Source organism: Hyposmocoma kahamanoa, unplaced genomic scaffold (genome assembly GCF_003589595.1).
Source record: "Hyposmocoma kahamanoa isolate Upper Pololo Valley unplaced genomic scaffold, ASM358959v1 192, whole genome shotgun sequence".
In the NCBI taxonomy this organism is placed as follows: Eukaryota; Metazoa; Arthropoda; class Insecta; order Lepidoptera; family Cosmopterigidae; genus Hyposmocoma; species Hyposmocoma kahamanoa.
In genome coordinates this window covers 2,705,036-2,727,782 of record NW_020653719.1, presented here as the reverse complement: position 1 = coordinate 2,727,782, position 22,747 = coordinate 2,705,036, and the positions used below count along the sequence as shown (strand labels likewise).

The following is a 22,747-nucleotide window of genomic DNA, read 5'->3' as shown; positions in this document are numbered from 1 at the left end:
ACTAAACTAACGGGATAACTCACGTTAAATAATTAGGTGCATTATTATTATTTTGTTTTGTATTATGAAGATTGATAAAGATATTTATTATTATTAAATTTAAGTTGAATTGTTTGCTCGACACATTTCGAACCAGTCCACTATGATACGCCTAGAACATGCTAGCTGGACAAAAATATTTATTGCTATTTGTGCTTTGTAGGGTTTTCCTATTACCTATTATGACTACCTAATTAAATTTTAGGGTCAGGGGACCCATTTTGAGGGGAGGGGAGAGAGCGAGTAGTGGTATTATGGTTAGATAAAAAATCCTTTTCCCATCTAAATAATAAATATATTGTAAGAATAAAAAACCAAACAACAACAGCGAGTATAGTCAGGTAGTGAGAAAATAGGTGTAGCAGGTACAAATTAACCATTAACTAATTAACTAATACTTTACTTATAATCTATAATTAACTAATACTTTACAATTTTCTAATACCCCATAATTAACTAATACTATTAACTAATCTTTAATTCTCGGTATCGCTAATTTCTTTTTCCGAAGAATCAATTTCAGTATACTCGTAGTCATGCATGGTGACATCAGGACTACACAGTAGTAACAGTTAGTACTTTGACTTCGATTTACAGATGGGGGTATATTAAATCTAATACGTCAGAAGGGAGGCTACCTGTGTTTTTTGGGGAACGTCTCTTAGGCCGTTTATTACAGGGTCAGATGTGATCAACAACATATTAACTAAGTCTTTATTCGTGGCAATACGTGACCGTTTACGAGTATTATGCTCTTAGAATCTTCTGCAATCTTTATTGCGAGCTTCCTAAGAAAGCTGCCCAATTGATAGCAGAGCTGACTGAATAACTTCTGTACTGTGTACAAGAATGTTATGCACAGTAGCAGGCATGTAATACCACGGATAAAGATTTATATACAAATGTCTAGTGGCTTGTGCTAAAGGTTTAAACATCTCGATGTTAATATCGTAACCAGAAACTAAAATTCTGAGTATGGTGGCGAAATTTTTTATAAGAGTCACATCTACACCTGTAATATCTGCGCTAAGCTCAGGGTTAGCAAAAAAATCTACGGGCGGTATTTCCGTCATTTGTATTCCCAAACCCTGGTTTCGGTTTATCTACAATTAAGCCCATTTCAGTTTTGAATTGGCTTTGAATGTAGACGGGACGCTGTTTCACATTTTCTTTATCAGCTTGATCTCGTAGCTGCCATTGTTTAATATCGAATACGGTAGCTTATATGTAGCAAACATTCAAAACAACGAATCCATGCATGCAGTGTAGATAAACCAAAACCAAGGTTGTCCCTATTAACTACATACTCCCTAGATTCATCATTCATAACTTTTGGGGTAGCTCCACAAATATAGGATTTTTGTGATAAAGAAGTTTCAGTCACAGCATTGCACACTTTACCTTCAATTATTGTGAAAAGTACTTTGTGCTTGACAGATATCTCTTTGCCAACAACGTTACATATTGTCGGCAGCAACTGGTTTATTTCCTCCATGATTTATTTGTTTCTGCAATGGTATAGTCGGTAGTTTCCTTGGAGAAAATAAACTTAATAGGTCGACAATACATTGATGAAGATGGACGAGGATTCTGCCAAGCAATGTTACCACTTTCGTAGTGCAATTGAAGCGGCACAAAGGAAAACACAAATAAATATTCATCAGTGGCTTCATTACTGGTGAATTTTTGTTTGTAGGTGCTGTGACCGAAACTGCCACCACAACCCCACTTGCTTATAAGAGTGAATGGTGCCTCTAAAGAAGAATATTTAATATATAGAATATTCAACTGTTTTATTTAAAACAACTTGAAGTTTAATTTTTGCACGAACTTCATCCACAAATAAATCTTCTTCAGGAGGAAAACATTCCATCTTGGCTTGCCTAAAACTATACATTGATGGAAATACCTTATGACCTGCTTTCATACTCCACTTCCGCGTTTGCTTGTAGGCGTGGCTTGTTGACTTTGAGTCCACATAATATGCCAAAGCCTCTTCCTTCGTAAAGCACCTTCGACTTTTCGGGACTTTACTTAGCGTCCCTGATGACAACAGCCAAGTTCCGGTGCCCAGACAATCGCGCTGAAAATTCTGCCGTAGCCACTAACTGATTAGCGTCGCGGGTACTAAGCAAATCTTCAACTCTTCTCCTTTTCGTTTTATCGCTGGACACTTCAAATTCTTTGCTTGGACGTCCAGGGATTGAAGATACAGTGGATGAAGTTGGCTTTGCGTGGCAAAGGGACCCTTTAAAGACGCAGTCTTTTAACTTCCACTCTTCATTTTTTTTCTAAAAGTCATTGCGGCTCTTTTTGTGCGTGTACCATTTTTTTTCTAAATTTGAATTAAATGCGCTGATTGTTTTCTTTAGCGCCCTTGAAGAATCTTCGGTGATTCCGGAAAGTCATATTTTGGAGATAGGAAAGCAACCAATCCGCTATTCCGGTTTTCTTTGGCATGTTTAAGCCACTCCTCAAAAAGTTCTAATCTTGACATTGCGAAGAGGTGCTCTAGAAAAAATATAAAAAATATATATTCCACAACAGTCCATAGCCTAGATTTATTACTATTGGAAAGAAGAGAGGTCTAGCTACCATATATGTTAGTTTTAGAGGTCTGCGACACAAGTTGGCAATACTTTCCGGATCCAAAATACATAAAAAAACGGAAAAAAATTAGTTAAATTTAAATTTGGGATTACGTAAAAAAATAACGGGCAGTAATTTATTACGTTGTTTTATAAATTAAGATAGTACATACCTTCAAATTACATCACTAAAACCACTATTAAAATCACTGTCATATGTATTCGCGTCAAATGCAAAATTGCTAATGATAATTAGTGCACTTACCCCTTTTCTTATATACTTACCTGCTTCCCTTAATTACCGTAAGCGCGGTTTTATCTATCACATTAGTAAACAATTCGAAATCCGGGAAATTCGATAATGACTTTTGTCCAGCTAGCTTATTCTAGTCGAACTAAAAGTGCAGTCCGTGATTCTTAATCATGAGATTCAGAGGCGGTGGCTCGACGGACTACGTTATTTTTGTTTTTAAAATTGAACAATATGAGTGAAAATATGTGTGTAGATAAAAGTTATTAATAAACTTGATAAGTTTTCTAGGGCAATTCAATAATACAACATAGAGTAATCAGCTTCCTTATGTAATAGGTTAAATGCGACATATTGAATCTTCATGTGGACAGTGTAGTCTGTACTCCCGTTTCAATTAGAACAGTTGTCATTTATAATAATTTTATAATTAAATTGCGTTTCATGACATTATGCGAAATAAGTGGTTTCGGTGTGTGCTTTGTGTGCAGTTGGGATGGTGTACTGCTTCCATTATAACGGTGTGGTTTTTTGTTATAGAATTCTTTTCCTTATTTATTTATAATCTCAGTATAGAGTACTAAAAACCGACCTTAAAAGTTCGTGGAATTACATCTATTTGCCAAGCGTTATTGAAATCAGTTACCGGAAAGGGCGCGTAACCGGATTCATCCCTTAATTAGACACTCTTAGAGGTGGAATATTTTCTACAAATTTAAATGGGACCACTACCGAGGTACTCTCTTTCCACCAAAAAAAGTATCATCAAAATCGGTTCACAATCGTATCACGTAACATACATACAAAAAAAATACAATCGAATTGAGAATGTCCTCCTTTTTTTGTTAAAAATAGGATTGTTGTTTGTAGTACAGTCAAGAACTCAATAATCTTGACTCTTTCGACTTTAAACTTGACTTTCATTCTTGTCTCAAAGTTTAGGTGCTTTTGACCTTGTACTTTTTATGATACCTAGTGACGGGACGAACAAGTCGTGAGCTTGGTGCTAAACGACACGCTTGTCGATAGAAGTTGCAGTGCCACTCAGAGCTTTAAATCGCGAAGATTTCAGGGACACTGCCATTTCTCCTCTCACCCTAAGACATAAGTTGACAAGTCCCATATGCCAGTAATTTCGAAACATAGTAAATTCAAATTCAAAATAATCTTTACTTCATAGGTAAGCATTATTACACTTGAAATCGTCACATTGGTTAAACTCTACCGCTCATTCGTAAGGCAGATTCCCCTGAGAAGAATGAGCAAGAAACTCAATCTCCCCACATTACCGATTGGCGGCAGAAATAGGCAAGGTGGCTGAACTTCCTTGGACAAACTCTTTCACAAGGAGCTCTAACTGCTAGTAACACTCGTGAAACCAACATTTATGTCTTTGCCAAAATTTGCATACTTTTAATGTTTGCATACAAAATTATATACACCAAGGGATTACCTACTCATCGTCTTCTTCTTATCCTATCGACGGCATACACTACAATGCTTGCCATCGTGTGAAAGCATTTGTCACTCGGCGTAAGGTGCTTGCCGATTGTTGTCTGATCTACAGGAAAGGAATGGTACGTCGTGCGGGAAGGTTCTTTTCGTGGGCACCTTACCTTAGAACTAACGCAAAAATAAATGAAAAATTTCTAATCGAGATTTGAAATATAAGTCACAAATGAAAGAAAGAATCATAAATAATAATAAATTTAATAGCAGTAGAGTACCTTGTGAAAGAGTTCATCCTGGGAAAGACCTATTTATGCCGCCAAGAAGTAATGTGGAATTACTGCGTTCCAGTTGAGAAGGGTAAGGGTGCTGGTGGAATTACACGCACATGGGACTGTCAACTTATGTCTCAGAGTGAGAGGCGCAGTGGTAGTTCCCCATAAGATTTTTGCGGTTTAAAGCTCTGAATGGCACAGCATCTGTTATGGATAGGCGTGTTACTTGGTATTATAAAAAGAAAAAGAAAAAATATAGCTTTTTGACAGCTATGTCAGTCTTGTGTGTGTTTTTGAAAGAAAATGTCTGGCCAATCAATGTTTTCTTTTTTTAATATACATATACCATGCAAAATATAGATGTAGCAAAAATAACGACAAAGATAATAAAACATTGTCACTCGGTTATATTCAACTTCTTCACGTATACGAATAGATATGAAAAATAAAGAATAATAATAATAATATGATTATTTATTCAGACAACTAAATTTTGTATGGTCCAATGGTGTAAGTAAATTTACAAAAATAACATAGACTATGATAAAGGTAATAATAGTAAATTACAAAAAAGTTACACAAACCTTAAATTATAAAAAATGGCAGGCTGCTCTCTGTCACTCGCATCCTGATCCAACAGACTATTGTGAGACTATTTATCACATTTTTGTTTTTAAATAAACAATACAAAATTATATCTACACATGTATATATGTTTATTAGTACTTATTATGTAGAGAGTATTTATGAAGATATTCTTGTCTGCGCCCCAGTTTGCATATCCCAATGTTCTATCCTAAGGTTGCCTGGAAGAAATTGCTACATAACAATAAAGCCACCTGTTGCACACTAAGTTACTATTTTTTTACTTAAGTAAGTATTCTGTGTTGTCACTATAATTTTTTGAACAATAAAGAATATTTCATTCGTTCATTCCGACCGTTTCAAACAATGTCAATTCAAAATTATCTTTAACAATAGGCAATAAAATCGAGTATATATTTTAAAGGTAATCTCAAACACAATAGATCTATTATATCACAAAGCATAACCCCAGAAACCCGTGTATTACCGTTACACGCGCACTCGACGAGGCGAACGACAAGGTATATTGTTGTATTGACCTACTACTCTAAAAGCAGCTTATTATAACATCTTCAAATAAAATTACATATGTCAAACAGATGTCTAAAAGCATATTACTATTACTTAGAAAGATTGTTATGTTAACCTTTCAACCGTTTAATAAAACCTTAACTCCTCACGAAATGGTCAGAGTGCACAATTAATCTACGAAAGTCATCGATGTTTAATGAAATATAATTTATAAATATACATGTTAGAAGGCTATCTAATGTTTTATCATATACACAAAGCTCTCGTGGCCGTCACGTGCTGAGATTAATGGTAAAATTACTTTACTTAATCGATTGTTGATATGATTATTATTGTTGTGTAATTTTTAAGCCTTTTTTGTTAAGTACATACCTTGACATATCGATTTTGTTTCACGTAAATGTCACCCGGTAAAACATCACTAAATCAAGTATAATATTGACAGAGTATTAATTACTCAAACAAACAGGTAAAGTCAGAGTATATATGTAATAAATTAAATGGTTATCATCACAAGTACAAATAAAGTCATATGATTGATTATACTCTTGCGCAATTCCTTCTCTGAACAGAAATTATTATAATATATTATTTACATTCATGGCGGTAATAATTAATTTACTTCACAACTCACGAGATGATATTCTCAATTAAATTATTAGTAATAACTTTGTTTTATGTTAAAATTACAGTTACGCAGTTTAGAGGACGACGTTTTTTCTGTGCAAACTCTTCATTCTTCATCAACTTCTTTCAGTCATTGGTATTATATTCATGTTCTTTAGCTTTTATGGTAAACCATGAACCACTACAGTTTCGGTGTATCTATGTGTCACAGTCCTTTTAGTCTCCCTCGTGAAAAGACGTACGTACACACAAAAAAATTGTGTCGTAAAATTTTTCAAAATATAACAATAAACAATAAAGTTGATTAACTCTCTGGTTATGCGTTGTAATAACGTTGTTCTTGTTTATTATATTTGATTTGCAAAAAATCAATAATGTTATATATATATATACAATATCATCGTTTCGTGGTCAAAGAAGACCACTACACTGTTGAAAATTGAAGCTTACGTCGTACATAATATGTTTAATTTTGCGACATCAAAACTTGGATACTTCATTTGCATTAGATTTGACGTATCTAGGTAAAAACCACGACATTATTAATATATACAAGTACCTTCGATATATGATAACATTTATTTGTAGGTACTACAAGTATTAATACATCGTCAACAACACTCAATATCGTCACACACCACATGTCTGTGGAGGTTTCCATCACTAAATAGTTCTTGTGACGTCATGGTGGGTACAAAAAATGTGTCACGCTTGGTTTTCATACCAATTGCTGTACTTACGGCGTCTATCTAGATATATGTCTGTGTCACACACGTAACACGCGTTACTACCTTAGAGGAACTGTTAGGTGTGAATTTCCAGATTATTATCCAGTGCCATAAAAGCTTGCGCGTTGTTTTCTTAAGGAATAAAATAGAAATGCTGCCCAAATAACGATAACTGAGTTGTCGACCGATTCGATTTGATATCGTACGATTTCTTTTAATTTTCATTTACAACTCCCGAATCGAACGTCAAACTGTCGTATTCGAAACCGAACCGCAATATCGGATACCCGTACCCGAGCTTCTCGATCGGTAAAGGCTACAAACGTTATTCAGAACACAGTTATCGAATGAAAGTTACCGAACGTCCAATTGTTTACAAAGCAACAACGTAATATGGAAATCTCTTATTATTTTAAATGAAGTGTGGATTTTGTTCAATTTTATTAATTTATTTTAATACAAGACCATTTTTTAGCCATTTCCCATATTTTAGGCCATTAAAGTCATAAAAATGTATATAAAATATTTTCATTTTTCTTATAATCTATCTCACCGACTGACGCCGTCATCGCTGTTGGATAACGATTACGTATTCGAATCCGTATCGCCCGATTCGGTTAATATATCGAAGAGTTCTGAATCGGGTTCCTGAGTACATTTATCCATCTGAAAAACAAGAACATTGATATCAGTTACTGTAATAGCATAACTACGATCGACTTCACATTTTAACGCTGATGCTAATCACCCTAAATTGGTAGGTTTGACAGATCGTTTAAAGCCGGGTACTCACTAGCGAGCTGTAACCGTAACCGTTGCATGTTATGTAACCAAAAATCGTAGTGTGTACTTCGTTCGCGATCTTGTCACGAGCGGAACGCGTGCGGTTCGCAGTGAGCCGTCTGATTGAAGAATGATTCAAGTGTACACACAAGAACCTCGTTACTGTATCTGTCACGTTACAGTTACAGCTCGCTAAAGCCGGGTACACGGTACTCATTAGCGTGCTGTAACATTATTTCACTAATAAAATAGTACAACTTTACAGCATAATAATAGTACTTTACAAGATTAAGAGAAAAAAATTATAGAACGTAACGGTATAAAAGTCACATCATAAATTTAACACACAATTAATTGCAATACGAAAATGTAGATATTAGCGAAAAAGTCATTGCAAGTTTCGCTAATCGCTTCCGCTTGAACCGCTGCCGACGCAAAACGCATAATCGCTTTTATTACGTAGACATAAAGCTTTTTCTGATCGATTCAAGCCAGATTCCGTTAGTAACTGTGGTGACCTTAATAATAAGTAGGTATTTAATTTTATATTTTCATAGAGGTGATTAGAGATAATTATTTGTTTACTATTTCCAAAGGTTAAGTTCGTTCTATCGCCGTTCCCAGCTGTCAACGTCATAAAGTTACCTTATTCCACTAAAAGCCCATCCCACAGAATGCCACAATCAAATATATTACAGAGCTTAAACCTTGCAATTTCTGGTATCTTATCACAATTACATTATTTGTAAGTCAATTATATAAGTTATAATAATTATATCGCAATTCCAGTCAACCTACCTACTACTTGCGATAATAAATACTCATTTCAAATTGGAAAATTAATAATTATGTCGAAATACTCATTTCGACATAATTATAACTTTTCCAATTTCCAGGCAAAAAAAAAATCGAGAAATAGCCCCAACAACCAAATATTAAAAATTACGTATACACGGTACCGTAATTTTTGTAACCGCCTTCTGCGTAAATGAAAATATATTATATGAGAAAAATGAACTACTTAAATCTAAACATGACCTCAAAGCTACCTGGAAAACATTAAAAAGAATAACAAACACCGAAAAGCCTCGTAACCCTCCGGAAGAATTACTCCAGTTATCCGTTGATTTTACGACCTCACTAATTAAATAACACAGTAAATAACTACTTTATCGAAATAGGTAAAAATTTAGCCTCAAAAATACGCCCCAGTACAGAACTTGACATCTCATTATATCTTAAAGACAGTAACAATCCAAATTCAATGGCGATTCTCGACACAGAGGAAACAGAAATAGAATCCATAATAATGAGTCTGCGGTTGAACTCTTCTAGTGGCTGCGACGGAATATCACCATCTGTCCTTAAATCGAATAAGGAATTTTTAATCCCCATAATTACCCACATATGCAATTCATGTCTTCGCTCAGGTATTTTTCCTAACGCATTCAAGAAAGCCTTAATCCATCCTATCTACAAAAGTGGCGACAAAAATAATACCGCAAACTACAGGCCCATATCCGTTCTCACCACTTTATCTAAGATACTTGAAAAATTTCTTAACAAGCGCCTCATTAAATTTCTGAATAAAAATAATATTATATCTAAAAACCAATAAGGGTTCCGTGCAGGTATCTCTACAGAAGACGCTGTCGTCGATCTAATCGAACATATTATTCGTAAATTAGATCAGGGCCAAAAATGTGTAGGAATTTTTCTTGACCTTCAAAAGGCATTTGATACAGTCTACATTCCTGCTCTTCTTTCTAAACTATATAACGTTGGAGTCAGAGGAGTCGCCCATGACATATTTAGCGACTATCTCACTGACCGTTGTCAAAGTATAATGATAAATGGACTCAAGAGCGATGAAGCTCGCATAGAATACGGTGTCCCGCAGGGTTCTATAATTGGACCAACACTTTTCTTGGTCTACATGAACCAGTTATGTGATATAAGTCTTCAAATCGACAAGCTTTCTACACATATTTAAAACACTTAGACAGTCCGCTGATACAAGTACATTAAATATGGTATACTCTGCTCTTTGCGAATCAATCCTTACCTATTGTGTGCCGGCCTGGGGCTGTGCTGCAAAAACTTCCTTTATCAAAGTTGAGAGAGCACAGCTGTTCTCAAAGTTATGTATTCCAAACATCTCAGATTTCCTACAAATGAATTATATTCGCTATCTAGAGTTCTGACTGTCAGGCAGCTCTTTATGCTCCGCACAATCCTACGTAAGCACCTCCTGGTACCCTGGCCGGACCCTTCGAAAAGGAAAACTCGCAAGGTCTGCCCTGTTCCTCGGCATAAAACTAAGTTTTCAACTCGACAATATCATATATTATCGCAACCGGCTCCTAACACACACTCATTCTCTCACGCACACATACACACAAACACACACTCACCCACACACACACCACACACACACACACACAGGCACACACACGGACACGCACACCTACCTACATACATACACTACACCCACTAACTTACAAACTTTTCTTTGCTATTTTTGCTACATTATTTCTGTAATAATAGTAAATCAGTTCCTTTTATACTAGTATACACGTAGTATTGTTTATGTTCTAAATGTTTTACTCGAATAGATCAAACGTTATGGTCGAACACTGATTTCCAAGATACAGGCCTATGCCTAGTTTGGATAATCAGAGCTCAATAGATTAATTTGTACGAGTTATTCTGTTAAAATTTTTATGTATCTACAGATTACGTGTTACATCCTGTACAAATCTTTTATGAAATAAAGTATTATTATTATAATATCCAGGCACAAACAACAGACAAACGGGTATGCATAATAGGAGCAGGAATAGCAGGTCTAACATCAGCCAAGTATATGAAAGAAGAAGGCATAAACTTCACAGTTCTAGAAGCGACTAACTACATTGGAGGGACGTGGCGATATGAACCTAAAATCGGCAGTGATGAATATGGAATGCCTATTTATACTAGTATGTACAAACATTTGAGGTAGGTTTTGATAGGTTTTAGTTAACATACGTGCTTATCATCATATCACTAACTGAATTATTTAATATTTATTTTTTATGAATTAAGGTATTATGACCAATTAATAAAGTCCATTTGTATTAAGAAAAGAGATGAGGACGACAATATCGATTTTCTTGTATACTTACAAATAAAAAAATCCTATAGCTACGAATAAATAGGCAACATGCTATTCATCTTGCTACTTCAAATAAAGTCAAAAAGAGTTTTTCATTTATTTGTACTTTTTGTGTAGGACCAATTTACCGAAACCAACCATGGAGCTCAGAGGTTTCCCAGCACCAGATTCGTGGCCTTCATTTCCAAGCTGGAAATTGTTCTACGAATATCTGAAAGACTATTCAAGACACTTAGATTTGGAAAAACACATAAAGGTTTACATAGTAACATCATATCATAAATTAGAAATCCAATCATAGTTTTATTTTGAGCTCTTGTTCGTAATGTACAAAGGTGCACAATAGTGCACCTTCCTACGTACACTGTTGTGCCATATTCAATCAATTCGTTATGCAAAAATTTCCTTTACAGTGCAAAATCTAATTACAGTTTCTACATATTGTGACTTCAGTAAGGAGAGAAGGAAACATTTGGAAGGTGACTTATAAACATATTCCAAGTGGAGAGGAATTTGTAGAGGATTATGATTTTGTGGTTGTTGGTACAGGACATCACAGTAAACCTAATATGCCAAACATACCAGGAGAAAAACTATTTAATGGTAATTTGCACTTGCCTGTTATTACTTCTTTCTGCTATGCTTAAGCTTTACTAAAAAAGCACTCAAAACTCCCCGTTTAATAAAATATTAAAAGAATATTAATTGTCCAAAATTTACAGGTACAATAATACACAGTCACGACTACAGAGTACCAGATGTTTACAAAGACCGTCGGGTACTCATGATAGGGTCGGGTCCTTCTGGAATGGATATCAGTTTGGATGTAGCTGAAACTGCAAAAACTTTAATACATAGCCACCATTCTGTAGTGAACTTTAGAACACCTTTTCCTGCAAATTACATCAAAAAGCCTGATGTGAAGGAGTTTAATGAGACTGGAGCGATTTTTGTAGATGGGACTTATGAAGATCTTGACGACGTTATATATTGCACAGGTTAGACTGAAATACATAACAAACATGGACTTATAATGCAATTCTATCAGAACCAAGTTTCGTTTTTGATTTGTCTGAAAATATATTATACTGAATGGGGCTTATTTAATGGGAGCCACGATTATAAATAATTTTTATAATTATAATCTTCTGTTAACTAATCTAATGCCTACACACCTGAGATACACTAAAAGCCAATTTATTAAATCGATAGGTATCCTAATATCGATTCTTATGTACTACACTATTCCGAATAGCAAAGATTTTTGTGAAACATTCTAGGTCTTGGTCTATCAGAACATAAAAGAATACTGGACTTTAATATCAATGCAATATATTATGTAGGTGCTTTTCATTTGTCATAATGGCACAAAATAATCAAATATTTAAAAAACAGTTAATATGTTTATTTAGGTAGTGAATTTAATAATGACCGATGGTATTAAACGCCTTCACCGATTACATTTTTATCATTCCCATTATTTCAACAGCACAAAACAGGACAATGGGTCATAATAAATAAATCAACAAACACTCAAATATTGTTGGTTTACGTACCTAGTGAAGTACACGTTTACATTAACATAGCGTATACAATGGCTACAAGGAACCGTACACTTCCACTAGTTTGGTATTCTATAGTTAAGTCAATGACGTAATAAAGTAATCACAAGATTTACATCATTTGCGTCGCTATTTCTTTATAACATGATTGACCCCATATCATATGGGTAAGGTAATGCCACTCAAAAAAATATTACAACAAAATTATCAATATAGGTCAGTTGATTGAAAATACACTGCAAATATTTATATTTAATCATAATATAAATATCTGTAAATGTTAAATAAATTGTATAAACAACATGTCCGAAACTATAGGAGACTATGAATGTGAATCGGGTGCAAGTCATAGTGAGCAAAACCATCAAAATGTACTAGTAATACCTACACACATAACTTTTTGTCTTCTAAGATAGCCACAAGCCAAAGAAATAATAAAAATATTACTAGAGACTGAGAATAGTTATTTGTTACGCAAGGCTGCAAAGTTGTTGTTTGACGCGAGTGCTTGTATTGAAACCTAAGCAAACGAAGGAAACTAAGATTGAACCACGAGCTAAGCGATTAGTTCAAAAATTAATTCCTGAGCGTAGCGAAGTTTTCAAGACACGAGTCGCAAAACAACTTTGCTGCCGAGCGAAACACACAACTTTTCACCTCACAATAGCGAGGAAAATGGTAGATGAAAGAAAAACAGTTGAACTAAAGAACATCAGGTTTACAAGAAAACGTTTATTTTCGGATGCGTTCTGAATTTACACCTCACCAATACCAATTTTTATTCTTGCTTGTACTTTTATTTTGTGTGATTACGATGACTATTGAAATTATTTTAGTTCTACGACGAATTAAAATAATTTAATAAACACAATTAGTTATCATTGTCAATTTACCGTAATGAGAATAAAATATACCAACGGATTTTTATTACTTATAGAAGTAATATACGACAAATCGCGTAGTTGAACGTGTCACTATCTTTTTTTTTCATCGAAAGAATCCATGCCCATGGGTGCACCACATTCCATCGTCAAGTTCGAATTTCAAAAACGCTTTTGCGTGCAGATTTCTAATGAGAAATAAAGCCTTTCCGAGCTAAAGAGAACTACAGAACTTCTCATGCTCTTAAAGTTCGTATTTATGCTGGGTGTAGGCTGCATAAAATAGGATTTTATGCTCTAGTGCATAGAATAAAAAAAAACAACACATTACATATGTCTAATGTTGTAATTTTACATTCAATTTTAATTAGATAATCGTTTATTTGTAACATTGCTGTTTAATTTACTCGCAATCGAAGTGAAAAGCAGAGTGTATAACTCGTTCATAAAATCCATTTTACCCTCGACTTAAGTTATACGTTGAACTATTTAAATAATTGGAAAGTTGAACTAACAGGATGATTTTTGTTCAATAAGTTCACCTTTTCGAAAAGTTGTACCTCGTTGAACTAATTGGAATGTTTGTGTCCGATTAGTTCAACTGTTTGACGGTCATAATAATTCTGTCTATGCATGTTTTCAGGCTTTGAGTACGACTATCACTTCCTAGACGAAACAAGTGGATTGACGCTCAACTACGCAAAGCGTAGTTTGACTCCTTTGCACAATTACGTAGTGAACATACACCAACCTACTATGGTTTTTATGGGACTCGTAGTACGAGCATGCGTAGTAATCGCTATTGATGCGCAGGTTCGTATATTTCTATTCATAAAAAAATCAAACAGGCGGCGCCAGAATCTTAGGCGTTCTTGTAATTGTCAATTTTAGCATTTGTTTATTGGCATTTGAACAATTTTGCTGACACATGTATCTATTTCTAAGGCTGCTAACAGATTGACTGCATGTTTGCAGTTAATGCGTGAAGTCGTAATCAAAGTTGTTACCGACTTCACGCATAAACTGCATGCAATCGATCCAGTGGCGGATTTTAGGGGCGGCCAATCGTGACAAAATATTCATTGATGATAATAAGAAATAACTCAAAAGTACCTAAATATTCTAAATGCTCACGCACATTATGGCGGACCGCACTGCACCGCATCGTATAACAATAATCTTCCTAAATCACTTTCGTACATTTTATTTATAAAAGATAGATATGTTACATATGTATAATGTAATGTATAATCACTACATCACGACGTCTTTCCGTCTGCTTGATCGCGATAAATTCAAAAACTACTGAAGGGATGCTGGTACTGACTACATGGCCTGAGGCCTAGGGCGGCCAAGACTGCAAATCCGCCACTGAGTCGATCTCGACTTCATGAAGTCTGTTTCGACTTCATGTAGTTAATGCGTGAAGTTGTTACCCGAGACCTCGACTGCATGTAGTCGAGATCGGCTTAATGCAGTTAATGCGTGAAGTCGTTATCAAGTACATGCAGTCGAGATCTCGCCTGCACGAAGTTGATTATGACTTCACGCATTAACTGCAAACATGCAGTCAATCTGTGAGCAGCAGTACATAATTTTATTTTTCTTTAAGGCTCAGTATGTAACTGCATTGTTGAAAGGAAATTTCACTTTGCCAACCAAAGAAAAAATGCTAGAAATCTGGCAGAAGCGAGTTGACGCTATTCGATCCAGAGGCAAGCCTATTTCACATATACATATCCTGGACCAGTATGAGGTAATATTGCATTTAACATGTTTCAAACCTACCAGTTTTAAATGACTTTAGGCTACAGCAATACATAGTGAAATGCGCGAAACGTAACAATAAAGTACGCACATTGTATATTTTAAATTTACATTAGTACGTATTTGTACTTGGCAGCCCCGCCTAAACATTTATTTTACTTATTTATTAACAAATGCTTTTGTTGTCAAGTTGAATTGAATAGGTAAGTAATTTATACAGTAATGATCTGACGATATATTTTCAATTGTTGATTCAATTTACAGGATCAATATTACGCGGAATTAACTAGGGAATCCGGGATACCGAGAGTTCCTCCAGTTATGTTCAAAATACGCAGCAAGGACATGGAAGCCAAATTGGAGAATTTGTATACATATAGAAATTATGTATACACCATTATAGATGATGAAACCTTTACTAGAACATTGGAGAAAGACAAATATAATAAAAGTTTCGAAAATGAATTGCATTGAGAGTCGAACAATATATAGTTCGTATAAAAACAATTATTTTCACAAAATAGACAATAATAGAATAATAAATTTTGACACAACACAATACATTCGTAAGTTATGCCTATGCATGCAGTCGTGTGTTGAAAACATGGTCGGCGCACTGTACATCACAGCCTTAGACCTAAACACTAAAGAGCAATCATAACTTAGAGAACAAAGTATAATTATAAAAATACAAGAACAGACGAACATAGCTGCAGTGACAGATTGGAGTATTTTAGATAAATATCGCAATGGCAATTCCTTGTCGGAGATGGTTCACAGAATTCTTCGAAAACGTGAATTACCTAACTCTCATTGTAGTCACATTTATTGAACTTATTGACTAAATACTCTCTTTAAAGAGGAATCCTACCAAGCAGTATGGCGTGTATTTTGTTATTGATGATTAAAATATATTCACTTCGCTTTTTTTCTATACAATTGCACTATATTTCTCTCTATTTCACTATTTGCTGAAAATATTTTACTTAAATAAAATATTATTGAAAACCTTATGCACACGGCGTATTTCATATGCGCCGACAATGGCGACGCGCAGATTACTCGCGTAAACGTGATACTGACACGACTGAGAAGCGCGTTTTGTTTCGCGTCTTACGCGCGTTTTAATCGTACCAAACGCGCACAAATATCGCGTTATATGCAAGAAGTTTTATATACTCCAATGGAGTTCACGCTTAAAATTTCATGTAGCTGCTTCATTTCAAAATATAACTGAAAGTAACAAACAAAATTAAAATTCTCAAAAAAAAAGTCTCTTATCAAAATATCTATGTATATCGCGCAGATGACGAGCGATTACGGTGCATATAAAATGCACCGTGTGCATAGGTTCTAAGAATTGTAATGACTTTATTAGTTATGACAATAATATTTTAAAATAGGATTGAAGTCATTACTACAATTATTGAGGTTATTGAGTATTGCCACAACTTAAAACATTACGGAAATCTTACACTATGGTTAAATTAAATGTAACGTTATTTTTATGCTAATATCTTGTGCACTTAAATTCAAATTTCAAATTCAAAAAGTGTATTTCAGACATAGTCCATATTAGTGTTAGTTACAAAAAAAATCTTACAATGTTAGTACTAAATTTGCGAAATATTACAGTAACTTATAAATTAAACCCCTGGAACCCATGTGGACTGAGTTCCAGTGCTTCCACAATTCACTGGCAGAGTTCTCCCAGATCAAACGAACTAGGCTATTGGAACTGCAACGCACGCGACGCATCAGGGAGGCAGTTCTTTTCCGAATAATCGCGCTGAAGCTATCAATACGCGCGTCCGCGAACATACCTGATGCGCTGCAAAATCGTGGCAGCCCCAACAGCATCGTAAGACCATTATTGTATTGGACACGCAGGGCATTGACCGTCGCTTTAGTGTAATTTGTCCATAAGCTGCACGTATAGAAGGTCTGACAAAACGCCTTGAAAAGGGTGGCATTGAGATTACCCTCACAACGCGCAAACCTGCGTGACAACATATTACAACGTACGGCCAACGCTCTGCGCTCCCTCTCCATATCTACATCATTCTGCAGATATTCTGTGACCCAGTGCCCTAGGTATACCTTGCTACTCTCTTGAGAGGCGCACCACACAAATAAATAGGAGGGATTGAAGCGAGGGCTTTGTTACCGGCTTTAAACACTAAAAGCTCGCTTTTATTTGTGTTATATGTTAGACCGTGAGTCATCGCATACTCCTCACAAATACTTAATAGTTTTACTAGCGCACTGATCGACGGGCACAGCAGCACCATATCATCTGCATAACTAAATTATTGACAGTGATACCACCAATCGAGCATCCAATTCCCGTGCTGCTGAGCCTGGCGATCAGCTCATCTATATACCAGTTAAACAACCTAGGTGAGCTGAGACCTCCTTGTCTCACTCCACACTCCAACCTATACACATCCGAGAGAGCACCTGCCCACCTCACCTGGTTGGTTTGATTAGCGTACCAGAAGCGGAGCAGGTCGATTACCTCACTTGGGGTATTTGTGCGTTTTTCCAATTTGTCCCAAAGGATACTATATGAGACTGTATCAAAAGCCCTGGTTAGATCCAAAACACAGGCAAACACTGGCGTTTGCCCCCTGGTGTAGTACTGGATGGTATGCTTAAAGCATAAAATGGCACTTTCCGTAGACAGATAAAGTATTTTTAGTATTTATAGTGTATAAATGTGAAAGAAATGATGTCTTTAAAATAATTACATGTAAATGTTATTGTTGTTTACATGGAAATGTCCACAAAGCCCTTGTGGCCATCATGTGCCCAGATTTATGGAAAAATAACTTTACTTCACAGGTTGTTGGTCAAATTAATATTGTTTTATAATATATTTTAAGACGTACCTACCCGATTATGAATAATAAATAATTTAACGGATTTTTGCGTTGTCTTCTCTTTTGTTAGGTACCTTGATATATCCTTATTGTTCATTGACTTACAAATAAATTGTTGCACGTTTAAAGTTGCTCGGCAAAACATCACTAATTCAAGCAAATAGTGTGATATTGATAGAGGATTCATTACTCAAATAAACTGGCTATTATTCCCGGTATAAATGTAATACATAAATTGATTGTCATCAGTACAAATAAAACCATATAATTCATTAAACTCTTGCGTAATTCCTCCTCAACAATCTACTACACATCGTACTCTTATATAGTAGGTATATTATTTACAGTCATGACGGTAATGATTAATTTACTTCATAATGTGTGCCTGCAATTTCACCAACAGCACCCTTAAGGCGTGTTCCCATTATGTCGTGACGACAGATAGTCATGCAGATTAAAGTGTCGTGACTTGTACATATAAATTAAGTAGTTCACACATAGAACAACACGATTAAATGTCGTTCACGACTTTTTTGACGTTACGACGACAGACTGTCGTGATGAAGGGAACAACTAGAACGACTGTCGTCTTACGATAAATAAAACGTCACGATAAAAATGTGACGACAGATAATCGCAGCTTCAAACGATTCTGCCGTGCAAACGACAAGGCGACTGCCGTGAACCGATAAATTGTTGTCACGAGATAGTAGAAACGGCTAGACACGACAGTCGTTCTTGATAAAATAAACGTCCACGACACAGTTACGGCAGATAGTCGTGATATGGTAATCGGCTAGACGCGACAGTCGTCCAGCGGTAAATAAACCGTTACGACGTAATGGGAACGCGCCCTTACCCTTAAAAACGGGAACGCAGCAATGCTCACATTACTTTTTGGCGACAGAAATAGGTAAGGTAGCGATACTGCCCTGGACGAACTATTACGTAAGAGATGACACTCAAATACTTGTTAAAACTAAACTTACATCTACTCGTTCAGAGGGTTTTTTTCCTCCCTAAACTCCTCATTCTTCATTCACTCTTTCAGTCTGACATATTGTTCATTATTCATTAAATTTTAGGGTACACTACGAGCCATTGTAGTTTCGCTACGTCGTTACAGCCCTTTAAGCCTCTCTCGTGCAAAGTAGTCAATGATATAGTAGAATTATAAATACATAAAAAGATTACATCCCTTTTGCACTCAAATATATACACTACACACACTTGCCTTATTGATAGGGGAGAAAGTGTTTTAAAATACAACAAAAAGTTGCATTAAACGCTCCAGTGCGCATTGAAGATCTATATGTTGTATCAACGTCGTTTTTATTATATTTAAATTCCTTCAACAATTCAACAAAATTAGATATCATCGTTTTGTGGTATCAGTACACTGATGAAAACTGACGGTTACGTCGTATACAATAATGTTCAATTTTGCAATATCAAGACTTGGATACTTTAGCATTTGTTTTGCTGTACCTAGTTAAAGAGTAATGGAACAATAATAACTACTACATTATTATCACATACAAGTACCTTCGTTGATAATGTATGTAATATTTATTTGTACTACGAGTATTAATGCTCTTTGACGTCAAACACGTAACACACGTTATTATTGTAAAGGAACCATTGGTTCAGGTGTAAATTTCCAGAATATTATCGAGAGTCATAAAAACTTACGCTTTGCATTCTTATATTTTAGCAAACCAGTCCAACCATGAATTTCATAATTTAGTTTAAATGTGCGCAATCTATTCCTATTGTTTCTTGTACAGTCAAGTGCACGTCAAGCATGATTCTTTGAACTTTGAACCGTTCTTACCGCTAGAGTCGAATTTAAGTCGGAAGTGTCAAGAAGCTTCACGTGCCGTTAACCCTGTACCTCTCACTGTAATTAGACTTAAATTAGCCACCGCATCAGCTATCCAAAACTCTTTGTTTGTCCAAAATTCTTTCTGTATTTATTATTTTGACAGTGATTTTTTTTAGAAGAAGCGTTCTTTCAATGTTGGACTGTAACTGTGGTATACCAATAAAACAGACTTGTAACTCTAGGAAATCGAACTTTACGCAATCCAATAAAATATATTTTAATTAATAAGTTATGTTTGCAACTGTGCATTTTGCAATTGAGTAAGGGTATTTCGATTTTTCGTAAAAATTGTATCCAGCAGCAAAATGTCAACTAGGGACACTTATACATCTGATAACACAAAAACATTTGCTATAGACTTACTATCGTTTATTTAGCATGTCAATAGCGGTCATTGACCCGACTTTCGTCCCAAAGCCACAATTCGATAGCAACCGATCGTCGATCACTTTATATAAATTATTAAATCTTGATTTGCCTGAGTAATAATGAAACTTAAATGACATAATATAAAAAAATGTGAAATTGAGGCGTATCACTCTAAGAAACTAAATATTATTATGTTATTATTATTATATTAATTACTTTTAATGACATACATATTTAATGAAAATAATCAATATCAATTACGTTACAATAATACACCACTCCACATTAAAACTAATAATCGATACTCGGTGCTATATAATTATAACTCAGTTTTTTTTAATTCATAATTTTAAAATACAAATTATGTAAAATCTCGTTTAACATACACAAAAACTACGGTTCTCTAAAAAAGCTGTTTAAGTTATCCTCGTTTGTTTTGCCTACTTTTCACGCCAGAAGCGGTCGCCTTTTGCATTTTGTATTGAACATGTCGGCGTGAAAGACAATTTTGGTGTTATTTTTTAATTCGTGTTAATAATTTTATTATGATTTGCTTTATTGTATTTTACCAGAAATAATGTCACTTTTAGATTTGGCGACTCGGACGGATTTTAGTCTACTTAAATTATACATTGTTAAGTTTTTATTACATATTCTTTGTAAAAATAAAGGCAATGTATTCAATTGATAATTTTCATTACTATCAATTATATTTAAAAGTTTACAATCCCCGACTCATGACCTTTGTACGTCAAGGTGACTTCTACCACGTTACGCTAACGATAACACTTTCGTATACGTTACTCTACTGGCTCTACTCTTGCTTTCCGATCTGTATGCTTGCTGTATGGGTTTCCGAGCGAGAAGATGAACCTGGGACCTTACCATGAACTCTTACTACGATTCAGTTTAGGAACTAAAATGAATATATAATAAGAGGTCATGGTAAGGCCCTAATTCCTATTATATCTTTCTAATTTGTGAGTTAAATCAACGAATCTTCCGATTTGAAATATCAAAAGTTTCCGATCGGCCAGTTGTGAATCGCAATTATGCGCCTCGACTCGGAAGAGACGCAGTTTCCGATCGGGAGTGGCAATCAAAATCAAGCTACAGGTCGTTATAGCGTTGTGAGTGTGACCTGTCTCCTTCTTGATTAGTAACACTACAGTACTAGTACGGTGCCGCCGGTACGAGTTAGGTTTTAATAATTTAGAATTCATTATCGCCTCAGATCATTAACAATTGCTCGGAGGTTAATGTCAAGTGTAAAATTTAAAAACAAGTAAGTTTTTACCTAAAATGCATTCATTTTAGTTTTTTATGCAAATGTTTTCGTTAATAGCAACACTTTTACTCCACTTTTGGGGACATTTAATTTTCTGCTACGGTCGATTCGAAACAAAAGATGTTGAATTTAAATCAGATTCAAATTATTAATATTAATACAAATTATTTTACTAATAAAATAATAATTAACAATTATCGACAAATATCGACGTTGCGCGTTTCGCGTCCGCGTAGACACGTCTTTTTCGCTCTTATTACATGGACATAAAGCTTTTCTGAACGATTCTATTATAGCTGATTTCGCTATAGTGTGGTGACTTTTTTAATAATAGATACTTAATCGAAATAATCATTAATTTGTGTTCATACAAATATATAAAAGATAGTTATTTTTTTTCCTGTTTTCACAGTTATTTACGTTGTTCCTAGCTGTCAAAATCGCTCAAGTTTAGGAATGGGTTTAGTTAGCTTTTTCTGAATATCGTTTCGAAACTATATATATATATATATATATATTCTGAAACTATATATTCATGGATACAGCCCGCGTGCGCGCTGCATTGACACATTGCCGTTACTTATATTCGGAATCAGATTTCGAAACTATATATTATTGGATATAGTTTTACAAGAGCAATGCGAGCCAATGTTAGTATACGGTTTCGAAGACGCACAAAAAATGGTTTCGCGTAGATATCCACTCAGTGAATATCTGATGCGAAGCACTATCGGTATATAGTTTGGAAAATATATGATTTCATGTTGGTATCCACTCGGTAATCGCTCGGCTTGATTCGGCATCGCTATAAAATATACGATGCGGAGCAATATCGATATAGATACACGATATCGGGTATTCGATATTGCCACAATATACAGGGTGTCCGGTAATGAATGTATCATACTGAAATGGCTTATAGCACAGCTTAAGACTGTTCCAAAAAAATGCAAAAAAAATCTATCCCATGTAGTACCTAAGCAATGTTTTTTTTTTGTTAAAAGTTAATTATTTTTATCTTATTTTAGGTTTTTGTGCACTATGACTACAAATGAATGAATTTATTTGGTTTTTTGGTGTCATAATATTCTACGTTAACTG

General features: G+C 35.0%; 1 protein-coding gene across 2 annotated transcripts; it reads left to right on the top strand.

The window, feature by feature from the left end:
- The first annotated feature begins 3,260 nt into the window (after nucleotides 1–3,260).
- On the top strand, nucleotides 3,261–16,230 carry LOC113226615 (senecionine N-oxygenase-like). Of its 2 annotated transcripts, none has more exons than XM_026459314.1 (8): nucleotides 3,261–3,398; nucleotides 10,653–10,855; nucleotides 11,130–11,268; nucleotides 11,444–11,615; nucleotides 11,735–12,010; nucleotides 14,099–14,268; nucleotides 15,068–15,211; nucleotides 15,487–16,230. In XM_026459314.1, the coding sequence occupies exons 1-8, from the start codon at nucleotides 3,330–3,332 to the stop codon at nucleotides 15,694–15,696; spliced, it is 1,383 nt and encodes a 460-aa protein (XP_026315099.1). In that variant the 5' UTR covers nucleotides 3,261–3,329; the 3' UTR covers nucleotides 15,697–16,230. The 2 variants fall into 2 exon arrangements, with proteins under 2 accessions (XP_026315099.1, XP_026315100.1); XM_026459315.1 differs by lacking the exon at nucleotides 3,261–3,398 and adding an exon at nucleotides 5,368–5,474.
- Nucleotides 16,231–22,747: the final 6,517 nt, after the last annotated feature.